The sequence below is a fragment of the Oratosquilla oratoria genome, chromosome 9, assembly GCF_046742065.1.
Source record: "Oratosquilla oratoria isolate Oo_2021 chromosome 9, ASM4674206v1, whole genome shotgun sequence".
In the NCBI taxonomy this organism is placed as follows: Eukaryota; Metazoa; Arthropoda; class Malacostraca; order Stomatopoda; family Squillidae; genus Oratosquilla; species Oratosquilla oratoria.
The window spans coordinates 71,315,520-71,337,889 of record NC_134785.1 but is presented as its reverse complement, the minus strand read 5'-3'; the positions used below and the strand labels follow the sequence as shown (position 1 = coordinate 71,337,889).

Sequence of the window (22,370 nt, the reverse complement as noted above, 5' to 3'; positions counted from 1 at the left end):
ACATTTCACAACATTTCAAAGTTTCTTCCCAGAGAGATTTGTGGGAGCATCCAAGGACCATTGTCAGCCACTCTGGGACTACAAGTCTCACTCTGAAATTTGGTCAAAAATCTTTATTACTTCCTTTACCTCCTCATCCCAAGTTGAACAATGTTGCCATGATTGTTCTATGCATAAAGGTATGTGGTAAATGTAAATGTGAAAATGCTAGGTAATGGTCAGGAGCTGGTGAGTGCAGGGAAGAAGAGGTGAACCAGTTGTTGTTTGCAGGTGACACTGTACTTGCAGCAGAGCCTGACAATACAATGAAGCAGTTGGAGGAGTTTGAAAAGGGATGTGAGAGGAGAAAGCTGAAAGCAAATGTGGGCAAAAGTTAGGTGATGAGATGTGGCAAGTTGGATATTGAGTTTGAAGTGCAAGAGGCTAGAGGTTGCAGGTGATAGTGAAGGGAGAAGTGGACATGTAAGTGAACTTGATTAAAGGAGACATAAATGTCTTAGAGGAATGAAAAGTGTTTTACACACACAGCTTGACAGTGTTGTGGTAGTGTACGCAACTGTTACTCCAACAGTCCGAGCTCAATTCCCCCCACAGGGCTGAAATAATTTTAGTATCACTGTGCTGTGAGCCGGTACTCCAACCCTTGTGAGTGGGGAATTGTGTGTGTGTGTGATTCACCATGGTCTTGGATCACATGTTGGACTCATGATTGACATCTATTACATTCCTGGAAGAGAGCTCAGAGCTCATATATGACCGATCTATGGGTAATGTGGCAAACAATACACGTACACACACCCACAACTCCCCGCCCGTGAGAGTTGGAGTGCTGACTCGCAGTGCAGCATTATTTCAGTCCTGGGTGGGCTGTGCAGTGTGTGTGAGTGTGTGAGTGAGTGAGTGAGTGAGTGAGTGAGTGAGTGAGTGTGTGTGTGTGTGTGTGTGTGTGTGTGTGTGTGTGTGTGTGTGTGTGTGTGTGTGTGTGTGCTCTAATTTTCTGACATACCTAGACTCAAATTCATCTACAATTCCAACTTAATCTATATCTTTGATTTCCAATTATCATATTTAGAACTGAACTCGTGTATTGTTTGAGCTTGGGCTATATCACCTAAGCTATTCCACATATGCATCTATATGGAAAACAGTATCTCTTCACATCCTTTCAACATTGTCTTTCTTAATTTGCTTCCATGACCTCCCATCTTTAATTAGGAGATCTCTTCTATCAATGTAATATATCCCCTTCAGTGACCTGAATATTGTAATCATGTCACCTCTTTCTCTTTGATCTTTCAAAGTTGGCAGGTCCAGTGCTTTCAGTCTTTCCTCATATGGTTTATCTGCCAGCCTGGGGGCCAGTTTAGTTGCTGCCCTTTGTATTCTCTCAATCTTCCTTATATCCTTCATTTTGTGTGGGGACCATGCTACAGATGTATGCTCCAGTCTTGGTTGTATCAGGGTTTTGACGAGTTTTTCATCATCTTTTCATCCATACAATGGAATGCCACTTTGATTGTTCTTATTAAATTATAAGTTTCTCCAAAAATCTTATTTATATGTTTCTCAGGTGACATATCATTCATAACAATGACTCCCAGGTCCTTCTCATTTTCTACTTTTTTTATTCCTTCTTCTCCCAATTTATATGATCCTGTTATTCTGTTTTTGCTTTTTCCAAATTCATTATACTACACTTTTTATTGTTGAACTCCATCTCCCACTTCCTACTACATTCCGTGTGTGTGTGTGTGTGTGTGCGATGTATTTACCTAGTTTTATTACACAGGAAGGGAGCTATGCTGGTGGTGACCCATCTTTGTATCTTTCAGCATTGAGTTTTTTCTTAAAATCTTAAAGTGTTTGCACATGCTGTTTCTTTATCTAAATTATTCCAGGTATCCAGCACTCTGTGTGGGAATCTTTGTTTGTATGTTAATTTGGAAAGAGCTGGTGCCAACTTTGTCGTTGGTCTCTGTATTCTTTCTAATTTCTTTATATTCTTTTTAGTACTGGGCATAGTGTTGCTGCGTATTCCAGTTTTGGTCTTATTACTGTAACTTTGTAATCATTTCTTCATCCAAATAGTCAAATGCCACTTCCATTGACCTTAATAGGTTGAAGGTTTCTCCAACTATTTTGTTGATATATTTGTCCGGTGTCATGTCTTTGCTGATTATTACTCCAAGGTCTCTTTAGAAGTTCACTTTTTTGACTTCTTCACCAATTTTATAATTTTTTTTATATTCTGTTTTCACTTTTTCCAATCTCCATTACGCTACATTTTTTTATATTTAAGTTCACTTCCCACTTTTGAGTTAATTTTCAGATTTTGTCCTGGTTTGACTGTAATGATTCACAATCATCCTCTGTTCTTACTTTTAGTATTTTTGCATCATCTGCAAAGAAATTCATACAACACTCTACTCCTTCATCCATATCATTTATACATATGGCAAACATGATTGGAGCCAGCATCAAACCTTGTAGGACACCACTTATCACTTCTTCCAATTTTGAGTATTTATCTCTAATTACTACCCTCATTTTTCTCCCAGTCAGGAAGTTTTCCATACACTCCAATAATTTTCCTACAATGCCACCTATTGATTCTATTTTTCTTATTATTTTCTTGTGTGGTTCCTTATTGAATGCTTTTTGTAGGTCTAGATAGGCACAGTCTACCCATCCATCCCTCTCTTGTATTATTTCTATTAGTCTCGAATAGAAGCAGATCAGGTTTGTTGTACATGATTTTCCTTGTCTAAATCCAAATTTATTTGGATTCAATACAGTTTTTTCTTCCAGATATTTAACCCATCTACTTTTGATAACTTTTTCACATATTTTCACTACTGCGCTTGTTAGGGACACCGGTCTGTAGTTAGTTGGATTTTCCTTGTTTCCTCCTTTATATATTGGTACAATATTTCCATTCTTCCAGTCTTGTGGTACCTTTCCTTCTTTGAGCAAGCATTTCATCTGTTAACTCCTCTATGCATTCTTTCAGTATCAAATTTGCAATTCCATCCAGACCATGCAATTTTCTGACATCAAGGTTTTTATATGGTTGCTGATTTCCTTCTTTGTTACAGAAGTGAGTGAGTGAGTGAGTGAGTGAGTGAGTGAGTGAGTGAGTGTGTGTGTGTGTGTGTGTGTGTGTGTGTGTGTGTGTGTGTGTGTGTGTGTGTGTGTGTGTGTGTGTTTATTTACCTAGTAGTATTTTCCGGGAAGAGAGCTACGCTCATAGTGACCCGCTTTTGTATCTTTCTGCATCCAGTTTGTTCTTAAAATCTTGTATAGTTTTAGCACTCACTGCTTCCTCATTCAGTTTGTTCCAGAAGCTATTTTTTTTTCAGATCTCTTCTGTAACTGTCCTTCTTAAATTTCTTCTCATGTCCTCGTTTTCTTCTGTCCCATTTTAGTAAGTCGTGTGTGTGTGCGTGTTCACAGCATTACTCATAGATTGGTCATATACAAACTCTGAGCTCACCTGGGAGGGTAACAGCTACCAATCACAAGCCCAACACGTAATCCAAGACCATGGTGAATCACACACACATACATGCACAGTATTCAGGTCACTAAAGGGGATAGATTGCATTGACAGAAGAGATCTGATTAAAGAAAGGAAGGCTCTAAGAGGTCATGGGAGCAAATTAAGACCACATGTTGAAAGGATGAAGAAGTACAGTTTTCCATATAGATGCATAAATACATAGAATAGCTTAGAGGGTGATATAACCCAAGCTTAACCACACAAGATCAAATCTAAATATGATAACTGGAAATCAAGGATAAAGATTTTAAGTAGAAACTGTATATGAATTTGAAGCCAGGTATGATAAAAAAAAATTAGAAAATGGGAGATGGAACCCAAGATGCTTTACTCCTTTCCTGTATACTACAATTAGGTAAATACACATACACAATCATGCTTCCTGTTCTTGACTATAATTTTGTTTTACTTGCCCACCTGGCTGAGAAAATTCCTCCTTTAATATCTAATTAGTATATCTTTTTTTAATTCTCCCAACCTTCTACTTCCTTCTACACTTAAAATCTTTCACAGAACTCAACACACACAATACACATATTCAGCATGATCCACACAACACAGCCCCAAAAAACAGGCATTCAATAAATGATAAGTAATGTATATGATTACCAAATAAAAATGGCATACCATGACAGGTATAAATATAGATACCTTATTAATTTTGGTGAGTGGTAGTACTATGAAGGCACCGCCTCCGCCTGATTCAACGATGATGGCACAGAACTTAGGATTTACTGCACAAAAAGTTGAATCCCATGATGATTTGCTCACTCTTATGTTGTCAAAGCACTGTTCCCTCTTGAGGCATGTCCCATAAACATGACGGAACTTGCTTTGACGCACGAGGCGGAATGACATCTTCTGCAAACCAGAAAAATAAACCTACATTTAGTTGTTAAAATACAAACACACAAACACATACAGTAAAATTTGATTTAATAAAATAATTCAGTTAAGGCCGATTCCATTAAATCACATGTTCTGGCAAATCATACTTCAGTTATAAAGCTGCTGATAAAGCTGAACATACTACCTCTATAAAATCAAGTTTTTTCCAGTTCAGTAAATCCTTTTTGGTCAATAGAATATACTTTTTTCTAATATCAAGGGCATTTCTAGTAAATCCTTCATAATATTATGTACACAACTTTCTAATCTATCTAATGTACTTCAAACCCATCAATAGCATCATTTCCATTTGTGGATACAGCCTTTAAGAGTTGCCACATTTTAGTACATTACATTGCTCTAGCAACAAAAGCAACAAAAGACCAAGACCCAATTTTAATTTTAATTTGCAAACTGTATGACCTTCCTACTATGAAAGCAGTAATGTGAAGATAAGTAGCTATATTGGCTCTCATAGCTCCAATAGGCCACTTATGAGGCAGGTAAAGTTAAAAATATCCTTGCATGGCATTTACTGATAACAAGTGTACCCTGGCCATGTGCCATCAACAATAGCATTGCAAATCTTTATGTGCACCACAATAATGTGATATACAGATTATCAACTAGATAGGCAAGTCACCTATCATGGGAAGTGCTGTAATGAAGGGTTGCAAGAATGGGGACAATAATTTGCTCTGTTGAAGATAAGATTTGCTATGTGTACAAAATAACCATCTTACAGCCATTACACAAAATGTCTTCAAGTTTACAGGAATAAAGTACAAGTTGCAACACTTCTCATTCTGACCCAGATGTTTGTTAAATCTCTTGAATGAGTAGGTGCCACTTCAGTTTGCATGGCCACATGACAGTTGTCACTGGTGACGCTACCAAGTCACTTGAAATTTTTTTATCATACCAATCATGAAGGTTGGTATTAATACCTGCTACTTCAACTGATGAACCAAAATAGGACACAAAAGCAAGATCAAGGTAAGGAATCTCAATACCTTAAAGAGACCTGGGAAAGTGAACAAAACAGTAGCTAAGTTCAAATAATTGTTCAAACAACCTATAGCCTCCCATGTTTTTGCAGGGCTCATGGCACAAAAGAATCTGGCCACAGTCACCAGGTTAACCCATAGGTCAGAGATTTTATTGTAGTCTGAAATGAGTGAACGCTGGGAACTGTAGGCTAACATGTTTTGTGTCTTCTGTGTGGTGATTGCCTGAGGCACATTGTGTCTGCTACCAGGTCAATTGTCTTGGTATTGTTTTAGTTCTGGTGATGCCATTGTTTATTTGGTTATCTTGAGTTTTCTCTTCTGGTCTAGTATCAAAGTACTAAATTTACTGATATTGAGAGCATTTACCTGTAAAGAGGTGTGGGATGTAAGTATTGAAAATGTGCAAGTATTTTGATGAGTTTTTTGTTGGGGGACAGGATATTATATTAAATTCTATCCTGTGCAACATAAGGAAAAACAAGGTAAATAATATTACTGACTAGACTACAAGCCTATAATGTTAGTCCCAATATCAGATTGAAGTACTTTTTCTTGTCTACCTCAACTGTTATTGCAAAATATCAAGAGACATTACCCAGCACCAGATTTTACACTTGTAAACAAATTATCTCATTTAGAAGACATTTGATCTACATCATTTATGACATATGCATGATGGCTTACATTCCTGCTACTTATCTCTGTTGTTGTTCGCCCTTCGAAGTCGAAGATGGCCATGATATTGCTTTTTTTTTTTTTTTTTATAGGAAGGATGCATCCTAATGTGGCTGGCCAGGCCTATCCGGGTGAGAAAGCCCCTCCCACATGTAGGGCAAAAGTGGGTAGGAGCCATGGTGTTTGTGTCGGATGTCCTGGCCTTTCTTGCCTGACGCTTCTGCTTGGCCTTATGGAGGCGCTGCTGTTCTGCTGTACAGGCCCCTGCAGCTACAGCGCTGCGCCAGGAGGGGTGATCGGCAGCGAGCGACTCCCAGGTTTCCGTACTGATGCTGAAATCCTTGAGTGTGACTTTTAGACCATCCTTAAAGCGCTTTTTCTGTCCACCTACTTTTCGCTTTCCATGGGAAAGTTCGCCATAGAGAAGCTGCTTTGGGATGCGGCTGTCTGGCATTCGGGAGACGTGTCCTGTCCACCTTAACTGAGCCTTGCGCATGGTGGTGATGACACTAGGGATGTCTGCTTTCTTCAATGTTGTGTTATCACTGTGGGGTTCTACCCTATATCACTGACCTGGAGGGAAGGTGTGTGGGAGGAGTGGCAAGATACTGGACACGAAGAGAAAGAGAGAGGAGGAAAAATGTCAGAGCTGTGATGGGATTAATCCCTTCTGGACTGGGTAGGGCTTACCAGTACCTTCTTGTTCCGATTGGTGCCTGACATGTGTCTCACTCCATGGCAACACCCAAAGGATAAAGAATAAGATCACCTTTGACCACACACCCTAAGTACCCATGTTGCACTTCAGGTATTTCCTTCCACTAGCGGTGATTTTACCTAGTTATATCATATGAGAATGGGAGCTATGCTCATGGTGCCCCATCTTTGTATCTCCCAGCATCTAGTTTGCTCTTAAATTCATGTATAGTTTGTTCTGGACATCGACCAATCTGTGTGGATTTTTTTTTTTTTTTTCTAGGTCTCTTCTATAACTATCCTTTTTGAGTTTATCATGTCCCCTTGTATTTCTCTTATCCCAATTTAGTAAGTCCTCTCTATCAAGGACTTCTGTGCCTTTCATGATTCTATAAATGGTCAGCAGGTCACCTCTTTCTCTTCTTTGTTCCAAAGTCGGTAATTTCAATTTAGCCAGTCTCTCCTCATATGACAGGTTTGAAAGTGTTGGGGCCATTTTTGTGGCTGCTCTCTAGACTTGTTAAATCTTCTTTATATTCTTTTTGGTACTGGGTGCCCACAGTGTCGCAGAATACTCTAGTCTAGGCCAAGTGTGACAAGTAATTCTTTAACCATTTCATCTAAATAGGTAAAAGTCATCTTTATTGATCTTAGAAAGTTGTATGATTCTCTGACAATTTTGTTTATCTGTTTATCAGGGAATATGTCATTTGAGATAATTACTCCAAAGTCTTTTTCAAATCCCACTTGTTGAAGTTTACTTCCCACTTTTGGCTCCATTTCCAAACTTTGTTTAGGTCTCTCTGTAGTGATTCACAATCAGTTTCATAATTCACTTTCCCCAGCAATTTCATGTAACAATCCACATCTTCATCCATGTCATTCACATAAATAGTGAACATTATTGGAGCCACTAATCACCTCCCAAGCTGAGCACTACTATTTTTTCTGCCATGCAAGAAATCCTCCATCTAGTTTAGTAATGTACCTTGTACTTTGTTGAAGGCTTTTGGTAAGTCTAGGAAAGCACAATCAGCCCATCCATCCCTTTCTTCTATTATCTATTAGTCTTGAGTAATAACAGATTTAGTTTGTGGCACATGATCTTCCCTGTCTGAATCCCAACTGGCTCATGTTTATTGTTTACTTCCAGGTGTTATCCATCTATTCTTGACATTTTTTTTTTCACAATTTTTGGCTACAGCACTTGTAAGGGAGACTTATCTGTAATCTGTTGGTTCTTCTTTGTTTCCTCCTTTATATATTTTGCGGGAGAAGAGCTATACTCGAAGGGACCCGCAGTTGTATCTTTCTGCATCCAGTTCTTTCTTAAAGACGTGTATAGACGTGTTTTTTCTTTCAATTTATTCCATGTATCTATCACTCTATGTGGAAAGCTATTCTTTTTCAGATCTCTTCTGTAACTGTCCTTAAGTTTCTTCTTGTGTCCCCTTGTATTTCTATTGTCCCATTTAAGTAGATCATCCCTGTCAAGGATTTCCATCCCTTTCATAATTCTATATATGGATATCAAGTCGCCTCTTTCTCTTCTTTGCTCCAGAATTAATCATTTTAGTTTGTCCAATCTTTGTTCATATGTCAGCATACTGAGTGTTGGTGCCATCTTTATTAGTGCTCTTTGAATTCTTTCTAGTTTCTTTGTTGTTGTTGTTTTTTTGTACTCTAATTTTGGTCTTATCAGTGTAACTAGGATTTTCTTCACCATCTCCTTGTCCATGTAGTCAAAGGCCACTTTCATTGATCTTATTAAGTTGTAGGTTTCTTCAACTATTTTGTTTACATGTTTGTCTGGTGTCATGTCATTTGAAATTATCACTCCTAGGTCTCTTTCTGATTTACTTTTATAACTTCTTTTGTTCAAATTTTGTATTTAACGGACACTATTTTTGCTTTTTCCAAATTCCATTATACCCGGTACTACATTTTTCAATGTTGAAATTTACTTGGTTCTTTTTACTCCAGTTCCAGACTTTGTCCAGATCCTGAAAAGATTTACAGTCTTCTTCGTTACTCACTCTCTTCAATAGTTTTGCATCATCTACTAAGAAGTTTATGTAGCATTTAATTCTTTCATCCATGTCGTTTATATAAATAGCAAACATTTTTGGGCCAATACAGAGCCTTGGGGTACTCCACTTATCATGTTCTTTTCTCTAAGTATCACTAATTTTTCTTCCTTTCAAGAAGTCTCCCATCCATTCCAATAATTTTCCTTGTATTCCACCAATCAGTCCAATTTTTCTTAGTAGTTTTTTATGTGGTACTTTGTCGAAAGTCTTGTAGTTCCAGGAAGGCACAATCTGCCCGGCCATCTTTCTTGTATTATATCTAGCAAACTTGAGTAAAAACATATTAAGTTTGTAGTACATGATCTTCCACTTCTAAATCCAAATTGGTTGGGATTTAATATTTAGTTCTTTTCCAAGTGTTTAGTCCATTTGTTTTTAATAACTCATATTTTTGCAATTGTGCTTGTAAGGGATAATGGTCTATAATTTGTTGGATTTTCTTTATTCCCTCCTTTCTATATTGGTACAATATTAGCATTCTTCCAGTTTTGCGGTACTTTTCCTTCTTTGAGTGAGAAGTAAATTATCTTGTGTATTTTGTCTGAATTCATCTATGCATTCTTTTAATATCCAGTTCGCTATTCCGTCTGGCCCATGTGACTTTCTGACATCGAGTGTCTTTATTTGGTCTCTTATTTCTTTCTGTGTCACCATTATTTCTTCCATTGTGTGTGTGTATTTACCTAGTTGTATTTACCTAGTTGTATTTTACGGGAAGGGGAGCTATGCTCGTGGGGTCCCGTCTTCATATCTCATTTTATCTAAACTATTTTTAAATTCATGTATTGTTTTTGCACACACCACTTTCTCATCTAACTTGTTCCAACTGTCTATTACTCTGTGAGGAAAGCTGTTCTTTTTCAAATCTCTTCTATAGCTGTCTTTTTTTATTTTCTTTCCGTGTCCTCTTGTATTTCTGTCATCCCATTTTATCAGATTCTCTCTATCAGTAATTTCTATGCCTTTCATGATTCTGTAAATAGCTATCAAATCTCCTCTCTCTCTTCTTTGCTCTAGTGTCTGTAGTTTAAGTTTTTGTAGTCTCTCTTCATATGATAGTTTTGAGAGTGTTGGTGCCAGTTTTGTGATTGCTCTTTGTATTCTTTCAAGTTTTTTTATACATTTTTTTGTACTTGGTGACCATATCGTTGCTGCATATTCCAATCTTGGTCTTATCAGGGTGATTAGGATTTTCCTCACCATTTCTTCATCCAGGTATGTAAATGCCACTTTGATTGTTCTTATTAAATTATAAGTTTCTCCAAAAATCTTATTTATATGTTTCTCAGGTGACATATTACTCGTAACAATGACTCCCAGGTCCTTCTCATTTTCTTTGTGTGTGTGTGTGTGTGTGTGTGTGTGTGTGTGTGTGTGTGTGTGTGTGTGTGTTTGTATTTACCTAGTTGTATTTACCTAGTTGTATTTTGCGGGAAGGGGAGCTATGCTCGTGTTGTCCCGCCTTTGTATCTTGCAGTGTCTAGTTTGTTTTTAAACTCATGAATGGTTTTTGCGCATACTATTTCATTGTCCAGTTTGTTCCAAGTGTCCAAAACTCTATGAGGAAAACTGTTTTTCTTCAGTTCGTGTGTGTGTGTGTGTGTGTGTGTGTGTGTGTGTGTGTGTGTGTGTGTGTGTGTGTGTGTGTGTGTGTGTGTCGCGCGCGCGCGTGTGCGTGGGAGGAGTGGCAAGACGCCGGGCACGAAGGTGCTTCGTTCCATATTCGTTCCTGCGCCATGTTGTCATGGAAACGCTCGCCTACTTCACCGCGAGCTACCCACTCCGTGGTCTACATTTGACTGCTTTCTTGGCATGACCGCCCGCGTCTACATCTGGCACAACGCCAAACTTCCAAATTATCTAACTTCCGAATTCTACCTTTCTTCGCTTGAGACAGAGACAGAGAGAAGGGAAGATTTTGCACATGCGCGATAATATTAACTTCAGTGTAATGTACAGGAAAAGTAACCCTCGATAAACGGTGTCCATCTGTCAAACGTGTGTGCGCGTGCGCGCGCGAGTGCGGGCGTACTTTGAGCTCATGCCCACTCCCTCCCCCCAGCAAAGATGCTTCTTCAGATCTTCTCAGCCTACACCACCAACCCAGAACGAGTCGTTATGGCCATACCAAATTGTACATTACATAAGATTTTACTGCAACTCCATTTTAGTTCACTTTTTTTCTTTAAATATATATATTGTTTTTCGTTTGACGTCTGGGCACGCCGTCTACGCTGGTAAAATATTCTAAATGTCAACTATATTATCTTGGACGTTGTACTTATGGTTAACCTTGACAATTTCCTTTCCAGCACCACCTTGTGACCGCGCATCTCACGTGTTGACATTTTTCTTTTTAAGTTGGACACTATTATACCAAATACCATCAATCTCTTTCATTCCTCCTATCATATTCCCTGCAGCTCCAGTCTCTTCCTGAAGAATGTTACTTTCCTTTTCAATTAGCCTCAATTCAATAAAACGAGCATCCTACCGTCTGTCTGCTGGTCACGCAGTTTTCACTTAATTTTTGTTGATGCCCATTTAATGTCTTGTTTGGAGCGTCCAAGCATGTTCATTTTCAGTTCTTGTTCTATCCTATACTGAATTTTTTAAACTGTACGTATACATTTTCTCTAATATTTATGCATAATTTTGATTGGCGATTCGCGATTTTAACGAATTCGCTTAAATTACCCACAACGTCGCCATCAGTTATTTCCATGGTTTTAAAATTTGGTTCAAAATTAAAATTAGTTTCTTCCAATTTAAGAAAGGCCTTACAGAGCACCATCTACGAAATAAATTTTAGGTTGATATACTTGGACTAACCTAGCCTGGGTATACGTGTCATGCAATTAACGAGTTTACATAGACAACCATATTCAGCGATCGTATCTGGGATTCCACGGGATGCTTTCAATGGAACGTTTTATTTCCTTTTATCATCGAGTTCTGTACTTCACCTGACGAAAAAGGCAACGAAAACACCGTTCATTTTTTTCCACTATGCATTACAGTCGTTGGAAGTTTCAAACCACGCTTGGTCTGGAAATACATTTGTGTATCCAACAACACCACAGCGAGACCGAGACATTTTGGTAGATTCGATAATAATACTTCCGTCTGCTTAAGATGTTTTCACCTCACTGTCTCTATATCTCTGTTGCACACGTTTCACCAATTGAACACTTGATCAACTGTATTATCCTCCCAAGATAATCCCAACTGCTTGTATATAGACCGATCTGTGAGCAACTGTGAGACCTTGCATACACAAAACCCACCCCTTTGCTCAACATGTTCAGTAACGGCATATATTTTTAATGAAGCTTTCAAGACAAGAGCGAGGCTCGATCTCGGACCTACAGCATGAGAAGTCAAGACGCTAAGCAATACGCCAACAAACCGTGTGTGTGTGTGTGTGTGTGTGTGTGTGTGCGCGTGTGTGTGTTCGTGCGCGCGCGCGCCCGGCCGACTGTTACTTAGTTCACATTACACGACAGTTTATTTTCGTAGTGTCCCGTCACGCGATACTTTCAAGTAGACTTGCGTCTACTTTCAATTTGCCAACCACTTCGAGAAAATCGCTACTCTAATTTATCCCGGTTGCTTCATCTTAACACCAAAATGTCAATTTCATTTGAGTATTTTTCTGTCTTGTCATTTATATGCCAAGTAGAGTAAGCATACTTCGGGGTACCTAATTGCAATATGCAGGAAAGGGGCTACGCTAGCTAGGTCCTTCTTTTTCTCCATCCATCAAACTTTGATTCATTTTTTTAAATCTAGTTTCGACGAGGCATTATTAAAGGTTATTCCATTGATTGACCCACCTGCAAGGAAAAATTTCTTTTTTGTCTTTCTTCAATTTGGATTAGACGTCTTCCCGTACCAAAACTCCTCGATCGCCTGTGTGTGTGTATTTACCTAGTATTTACCTAGTTGTATTTTACGGGAAGGGGAGCTATGCTCGTGGGGTCCCGTCTTCATATCTCATTTTATCTAAACTATTTTTAAATTCATGTATTGTTTTTGCACACACCACTTTCTCATCTAACTTGTTCCAACTGTCTATTACTCTGTGAGGAAAGCTGTTCTTTTTAAAATCTGTGTGTTCACCTCGGATCTGCTGCAGCCTCTTTTCGAGACAGCCAGACACCACCCTACGGCAGTGAGCTCAGAGCTCATTATTAGCATATCTCTGGTTAGGTCTGAGACCACTCACACTCCACACACCGGGAATGCAAGGTCACAACTCCTTGACTAACGTCCCGTACCTACTCGCTGCTAGGTGAACAGGGGCTACACGTGAAAGGAGACAAACCCAACTTGTCTCCGCCCTGCCGGGGAATCGAACCCCGGTTCTCCGGCTTGTGAGGCCAGTGCCTTACCAATCCGCCACCGGGCCGTGTGTGTGTGTGTGTGTGTGTGTGTTTGCTTCAACACCAGTCTTAGATCACGTGCTAGGCTCGTGATCAACAGATATTACCCTCCTGAATGAGCCCGGTGCTCAATGTGACACACACAACTCATCGCCCACAGCGCAGCGATACTGAAATTATTTCAGCTCTGGGCGAGATTCCCACTCGGACCGCTGTAGTAGTGGTTGCGAACTCTTCCACTATGCCGTCGAGCCTTTTATGTGTATCTATAGTATACAGGAAATGAGCAGCGCTCATTGGGTTCTGTCTCCTTTTCTCGAATGTATTTACATTCCTAGACTCAAATTCATGTACGATTCCAACTCAATATATACCTTTGACTTCCAATTATCATATTTAGATTTGAACTCGTGTACCGTTTGAGTTTGGACTCAATCACCTAAACCATTACACATATATATGTATATGGACAACTATTTCTTCACATCCTTTCGACATGTGGTCTTTCTTGCGACATGTCGAAAGGATGCGGTGGTGTGTGTGTGTGTGTGTGTGTGTGTGTGTGTGTGTGTGTGTGTGTGTGTGTGTGTGTGTGTGTGTGTGCGTGTGTGTGTGTGTTTACCTAGTTGTATTTCACGGGAAGGGGAGCTATGCTCGTGGGGTACCGTCTTCATATCTCATTTTATCTAAAGTGTGTGTGTGTGTGTGTGTGTGTGTGTTTACCTAAATGCATTTACCTAGCTGTAGCACACATGAAAGGAGCAACGCTCGTTGGATTCCGGCTTTTACTCTCCAATTTTGTTGATGTGGTTTCGCGTGCGAATGTGCTCGCATACTTATGAGCAATTACCTAACTGCATCTACCCAACTGCAACATAAAGGAAATGAGCAACATTTTTTGAGTACCTTTTTCCTCATAAACGATAGTGCCAAACTTGTATAGTTTGTTCGTGATTCTAGCTTGCGCGTGCGTGCGTGTTTACCAAATGCACTATACAGGAAATAACTCTCGTCGGGTCACGTTTGTTTTTCTTCCACTTGTACATATTTTTAAAATTCGTTATGATACTAGCTTGCGCGTGTGCGTGTGTGCGTATGTGTAAATACATCCACGTATATATCGTCTCATGTGGACATATTCACACGTTTGTGAAATGTTGCTGTAAAGCTCACGAGTAAGTGACCTTGGAACGTCATCGTTTGGTCAAATGCAAAGTCCTCCCTGTCAGCCCGGTATCATGTGTAGGCTTGTCACTGAAAGAAGTGATAAAGATTACCATGCTAAACGCAGCAGTTTGATGTGCAAGAATTTACTCTCGGATTCTGTCAATGCAATTGAATATATTTTTTCCTATACCGGTTTTATCACTTTGTATACCTACTAGCTTAAACTGCACGATCGAATTTATCAGTGCAGTGCAGTACATAACAGGTAGGTAAATAATTCAAAGACCTTTTCCTTCCCAAGTGATATACATTTAGTCAATAAGCACATACTGAGTCGACTGCAAATCTTGTTTTCATAAACAGGAAAGTCTGAGGACAAACTAATACAACTCACACTTTTCATGATTTTCCTACATTTTCTGACACGTGATGTCACCATCTTACCAAACATTTACCGACACTTTAGGTTCAAATGTGCATGGATTTGTCTATAAAATGATGCAAATTAGGTGGCATGAGAAAGTTATACAAATTGTTTGACTTTAAGAACATACACAATGACCATTCAACTGCTCTACTACAGATAGGGCATTCCACTCCTACTCAACTACTGCTGACAACCTAGTGTTCAATATCTTCTCTTCCAGTTACCTGCTTTCTTTCTCCATGACCCTAACATCCACACATGATTGTTCCTCATTGACAAAATAAGTAACATCACAGTACAATATTGAAAATGGTTTGCAAACTACAGTACTTCTCTAACAGAATATGAAAAAGTTATTTTACACATTAAAACCAATGAAGTACAACAGGGCCCCATACTTTCTCCTGTGCATGCATAACATTCCAACACCTACTCCTGAGACATGAAAACTGCATCATACAGACATTACACTTACAAGAACATATCACATGCACAAAGTAGCCACTGCATTCCTGGAAACAGACAAGTGGCTAATCAGATACAGAATGAAGGTAACACCGACCAAATCAACAGTCATTCATATCATTGGTGACAATCATGACCACAGAGCTGAATCATGCCTCACACTGAACATCAAACCCCACATACACATTAGACAAAAATACTCAACACTGTATACAGCACTTCAATGACATTTGCACTAAACATACCTGACATCACACAGAAATGAACCACACATCTTTAACACTCTCAGAGCAGTTGCTTGTATAGACTTTGGACAAGATAATGACACCAACCATTTCCTACACAAACACACAACACCCAAAACTAAAGATCAGACAAAACAAGGCACACAGAACAATCATAGGCCATAAACAACACCCACAGACCACATACAGAGACCATGGTATTAAGTATGTGTAACCACTATGAAATACATAGCCCACAATGTGAAGCATCAACTAAACAAAACCTACAGCACCAATCACATGGAAGACCCACCACCAACAAACAAACCTCAGAACAACTACCACAACCCAATACACACCATCCCACCAGCTCCAGTGAATCACATTAACATGAATAAACATATAGTTTTCATTGGTTTGCCACAAGCTGGATAGGATTCTTGACCATCCCCCACCACCACTACACGAATAAAAAATTAAGACAAACTTTTCGGTTTAGATTAGTATTTTGCAAAATTAGACTGCTGCAGCCAACATGAACATAATGGCAACTAACGACACTGCCTGGATGCTGATTACTTTCATAAAAACATACAAAGTGTGTGTGCATGTGTCTTAAAAAACAATGACAATCTAAGTGAAAGTTGAGACATGAAAATTTGTTATAAAGAAGATATAAAAAGAACCACTACTCACAACTGCTGTCAGTCACCATCCCAAGTCAATACTACATGCACTTTTTCAAACTTGTATTTCTACTCTTTTGGGTTTCATGGAATACTATTTTCTTACTTTGTCAACATATTTTCCAAAATTAACCAGTATTCTGATTATATTACTCTCACATGATTGAAAGTGTTTATTCCTGAGGATTTACTTTGCATCTAAATTATGGAAAAACACAATTTCGTATCATGGATATGTGACCGAAAATTGTATGGAAAATATTCATATGCAGACAGCTTATGTTATAACACTATATGGAACCTGGAAGGCTTTCTTCAATGAAGAGCATGCTGCTTTCTCAAAGTCTATGGATTACAATTTGGCAACATTCTCCTTCTTGTCAAATATATATTCCAATTTTCCAGGATAAATTATGTATTTGACCTTTACATGTGGCTGGGCCTGAAGAGGTACAGATAACAAAAGCAGGGTTTGTACATTATTCCCCTCCTGATAAGACCCACTCCTCCAATAACTTCAGGAGTTCATACAGTAATTCTGTTACATTGTCAACCTCCAAACCCCATGGAGATTTTCAATCCCTTCTACTTATTCCATTGGTTTATCTTCAGCATCCACCTTAACTAATGGGACCAACAAGCAACTGCAAGATGGATATCCAAGAAAATCACCCAGCCACCTGTCTTCAACATCCATAATTTCCTTCACTGAATTAGAGTGTATGCATGTGATTATTTGCCCTCTTCAACATGAAATCTTCCCCTAAACTGAATAAAATAATGGATCATGACACTGAAAAGGGTGACCGAGACAGACTTGGCACCTTCAGCACAAGTCTTGCCCAAGCTGAATATAATTGTCTTGCATTAACCAGAACAAAATTTATGATGTGTCACTGTAGTAAATGGATCAAGTGAGAGTCATAGCCTCTCTGGCATATAGTCTTCACCAAAGCTGAATAGGACTGTATGGCACTAGCCACAATAAAATATGTTGCGTCATCTTTACTAAGGGGCTAATTGAGATATCTCCTTCAGCATGAAATACTGTCCTATATTGAATAGTCATCCATCATGAGCAGGGATGAAATATGAGAGGGTTATCACCATACTATGAGGCTGGGGTTCTCCAACAGGAAGGGCCTCCCCACCCCTTGGGGGAAAATCTTGGGTTTCAACGGCCAGAAGCCCACAGCTCTACGGTACTTGGCAATGGTTCTCGAGTCCTCCCATAAATCTTTTTGGAAATGAACTTTGTACCCTTGTCTGCACTGTATAGCATGGAGACTATTTCTATGTTACAATTTATAATATTAGCATGATGGAAACATTTACCATCTGTTTTATGTGAAAATACATGAAATACAGTTAAGTTGACGGCAAGAGAGATTTTGAGCCTAGTCCAGAGAGTGTGTTAACTACATTGCTGCCCCAAGATGCCTTCCCCCTTGTGCAGTCACCTTTGGTACTTTAGTACTGCCATGAAGAAAATTATAATTAAAACAAAATAACAATGGGCTACAGTACTTGAGGATCTCGTTTGTCTTCGATTCAAAAGCACAAATGTGGTTAGCTTCACAAGCATTACCATCCAGAGGTCCACACACCTTCTATAATGGTCATTTGTTACTCTCTAGAGCAATTAGACCATAACAAGATAGTGCTTGATCCCCTACTCAGAAGATCTACAGAGGTATCTGTGGCTGATTCATTAGTATGAAAAGTAAGGACCTTGTGGCTACTCCACTTTTTGGCCAGTTTAAACTTGAACAACTTAACAAAACCACAATGCCTGAATTGACTGGTATGGCAAAATATTCCCTGCTGACTGAGTGAATGCAATTTGAAGCAAACCTAGTGCTCCTGGCCAGCACATATATTACAGACCAGAAATTGAACTAAACAGATAATGAAATGGATTGAACTATATTTGAGACAGCATGCACACAGTGCTAATGCTGTGACAGCAACTCAAATTGTCCAAGACCGATCCAACACAATAAAAACAAGTACATTATTATCTCAAAGAGGTGTAAATGGGATGCAACAACAGAAACTAAACTGGTGCACAAATTGAGTAATGGGACGACACACTACAAGCAGTTAGCCAAAATGGGCACATTACAAATGATTGCATTAGCAATCAGCGATATTCACATGATAAGCATGTCCATGAGAGAATTTCATAAACATTTACAACACCAACCATCACTCCTTATGCTCTTCAATTTGCCTTGGTTTACATCCTGAATGTAGTAACCCTTTTCGTTTTTAAAAACTGTATTTGTGCCGACTCACTAAGGAAAATGTTTAGTGTAACTACTTGCTTTTTCCCTTAATGCTAGAAATATCACAAATTTCAATGTTACAAAGAACTGTGACTGCTTTCAGTCCTCTTAACTACCACCATATAACTTTAATTTGCTGAGCACTTAAATTTTCAATCATACCCTCAATAGGATCATTACACCACATCTCTCTAATCACGAACTCCCTTATCATACATACAGCTTCTATGAAGGATAATATTATTTTCATGCCTTCCCTCTTGAGATCACATTAGGTTTCCTGAAACATTTCACCCCTTTCTGTGCAATTACCTCTTTTAAGTCAACTTATGTCCTCAGTCTTTCCTTCCACTGAGAGAGTCTGGAACTTTCCCCCCGTTTTTTTACCTGTCAATGACTAAGTTGTTCAAAAAGGGAATTCCAAAATGCCTCCCCCTACATCAGCACTGGCCCTGGTGTGCTCTTCATTCTTTTCTTTTCAGAGCAGCCCTCTGTAGGTATTCTTTCGTTTTTTTTTTATCTGGCCAAATTCCTACTCCTTGAAATATGTAGATACAAAATAAAGATGAAATCTTTGTATGATTTAAGTTGAGAGGAGGGAAAGGGGTGAAGATTTCCTCTTCCATGCCTACCCACCTTACTACACAAGTAACAGTTGACTGGATACAGACCGCAATAATAACCAGTCTTGGGTTCCGTGTCCTAATGGGCTCTACAGAAACAGCTGGTTCTCATACCCTTAACACTTGAGGTGGCAGAGTTGAAGATACCACAAGTTCCATTTAGAGTGAGATGAATGGACAGGATTATGAATGCATATGTATTTCAGAGGGATAATGCAGATGGGACAGTTTGGAGACAAAGTGAGCAAATCAAGACAAATTGTTTTGTCATATGTCAAGAACTATGTTGGGATATATATGAAAATTATCAAAAGAAATGCTATATGAGGACTGAGCCTTTATTAGTACAATGTTTCTGTTATTAAAGCTTAATCATGTACTAAACAGAGTTCAAACAGGCGAGACACTGTACTCATAATTCTTTTGATAGACATGTTCTCTGTCCTTGCATGTTTCTTTTGATAGACATGTTGAAAACTGCCAATTACAAACAGGAAGAAGGATGTTGAGGATAAAACCACAAAGCAGAAACAAAAATATATTTGTCACCAGGAATGATGTGTGGGTGGGTGATGGTACAAAGGACTCGGGGGTGATAAAGACTGATGACCTGCTGTGATGACCCCCAATAGGAGCTGGCAATAGAAAAATCAACATGTATCCCTCCTGCCACCCATGAACAAGGTATCAATCAGCGTGTCAGTGCGTGGGGACAATTTTACTTTTATTCCTATTTGGCTGTAAGCAACCTCATCATGCTTTCTTAGGAGGTGATGACAACTATTGTATTAAGGTGGCATTTCTAATTTCGTCCTGGCTGCTGCCATATTATATACACAATGGTTTGTGATCCCTTTGATAACAAAATGATTAAACCAACACCTAAAATGGTGAAACTGCCAATAAAGAGGAGCAATCTCATGATACATACTTATACAACAACGTCATTGCTATAAATACAATACGCTCCATGTTTGATTATTTCTGTCTTTAGTATGATATTTTCTGGCACTTCCATCTCAAAATTTAGAGAACCCAGGCTAACAACTAGTAAAACCTATCCTAACTTAGCCAAAGGCTTGGTTAACAGTAAGACAATCCAGTTTTTAACATCTTTCTGGTAAATACTAATTGTGGCTATATCTTGAAGAAAAACCCATTTATTAACACTTAATGTTTTAACTTTCATTTCATAACACTGCTTAAACACGTTAGGAATTCAAAAAATTACTGCTATTTCATGAATTTAACTTATCAAAAACACATATAGCATGGTATATAAAACTAAACTGTAGAATCATCAGAAAATGTATACGTTGACAATCATTATTTTTCATGTCATTTTTTTTTTTTTCCAAACTTGTATAGGCAAAATATGGGAAGTTTTCAATCTGATGTTTTCTTTGCATAAGAAATAATTCTGTCATTGTTAACACCAGAAGGCTGGGGAGGAAATTATGTTTGTGGACAAGACCTTCAGGATTCCTGACAATCAAACGAGTTTTTCTAAATTCGTCTAGATTAAACAGGAGGTTTTCTAACATTTTTGTTAAACAGAAAATTATTTTACCATATTTGGCACCAGCGGGATAGGGAGGAAATAATTTTTGCAGACAAGACCTAAAGGATTCCTCTATCCTTCTGAACAAATGTCAAATAGCTGACTGACAATATCTTGATACGTCACTACAGTACTATGACTAGTTTACAAGATTTCACGCTGAATAATCAAAGTCCTTGAGTGACCATACACACACACTTATACATACATATAAGAACCATATAAATCTGTAGCCAAGTACGATAATGATAATTAAAGTACAATACAGAACCACATGAGCTTTTCCTTTCCTGTATAATACAATTAAAAATAATTTATACACAAGTCTTGCTATGCTGTCCATGGTTCTAAGAAGAAACAAAGGTAAATCTTTGGCAGTATTATGTATACTATTATCTCTTTCAAAACAGTAAGGATTAGCAAGACAATTCACACACCTTTTACTTAAAAACCTTTGATTGTTGTTATTCCTGTCTTCTCAAAATAAATGTAATTACTGTCATCAATTCTACTTCCTAATATAAGCAAATGTCACATCAACAAAATAAAATACAAGTGAATGTCATTCCTTAGAAAAGTTCCCATTTAAACTGTGCCGATTTTAAACTTTCTCAAAAGTAAACGCTTGTTGATCTCATTACACTTAAGTTCATATCCAAATCATTGTTTGTCAATTAATTAAAACAGGTATAACTAATCAAATATAATACTGGCTGGATGTGGGAGTGCATTCATATACCACAGGTAACAAGGGGGCTGACCCTTTTTATTTATATCTACTAGTCAACACTTAACCAGTCACTCAACTATTATGGGCAGTATACCGAAGAGTACGGGATTTATTGACTTAATCACTACACTTAATGAAAATTTACCTTAGATGCTTCCTGTAATTTGAATTATCACACGAAAAAACACCCAGTTAATCACACAACGTGATGTTGATCGAGGCACATGTGAAACTCGTACTAACGTTGCCACTGGAGAAACCCACACTGAACACAAAATCCAATAATATGCCGGCCTATTCTCAACACAGACTACAAGATTTTGTTAAAGTATTTAATATAATTTCCTTTCATTTTTATTTATGTTCTATTAATTATAAATATATCCGGTAATTTATAGACTCGTTTTAATAGAAAATAATACCTAATGGCGACCAAATAATATTCAGCTGTTTGTTTAGAAGTACGTCGGGCGTTGGTGAGAGTAAACCCTAGGTGGAGTAATAGCGACGTCAGGCTGAGCAGTTCTTCTGTTAAGTCCATATTTGGAAAAGATGAAGGAAGGTGGAACCTACATTCGATTGAAAAGTATTCAAACGTGAGGCATCTATTCATGTTTGTTATAATGAAGCGAGAGAGTATGCAAGGAAAACATATATAACTAATCCAACTTTGAAAAATAATCAGTGTCAGATTCATTTGCTGAGGTATGACAGTTTATTCATAATCTATTATACATGCATAAAAAGTAGTTTTGTATGAAGATTATTAATTATGAAAATTATTAAATATTGACAACGTTATAACTGTAACACCCAATGTCTCTTTCTATTTGAACAAATACCAGTCATAGGAAAATGCGCTTTTCCGTATTTAGGGGAGGTTGGCGTGGGCGTTG

General features: G+C 38.3%; 1 protein-coding gene across 6 annotated transcripts in view; it reads right to left on the bottom strand.

The window, feature by feature from the left end:
- Positions 1–21,776, bottom strand: part of coro (protein coronin) — a 51,752-nt gene extending 29,976 nt beyond the window's left edge. For all 6 annotated transcript variants that reach the window (XM_076190846.1, XM_076190850.1, XM_076190847.1 and 3 more), the window contains exons 1-2: positions 21,620–21,776; positions 4,211–4,420 (exon numbers count right to left, since the gene is read on the bottom strand). In XM_076190846.1, coding sequence (XP_076046961.1) covers positions 4,211–4,417 — 207 coding nt within the window. In that variant the 5' untranslated portion in view covers positions 4,418–4,420; positions 21,620–21,776. The remainder of the gene's footprint in view (positions 1–4,210; positions 4,421–21,619) is intronic.
- Between the last annotated feature and the right edge of the window lie 594 nt (positions 21,777–22,370).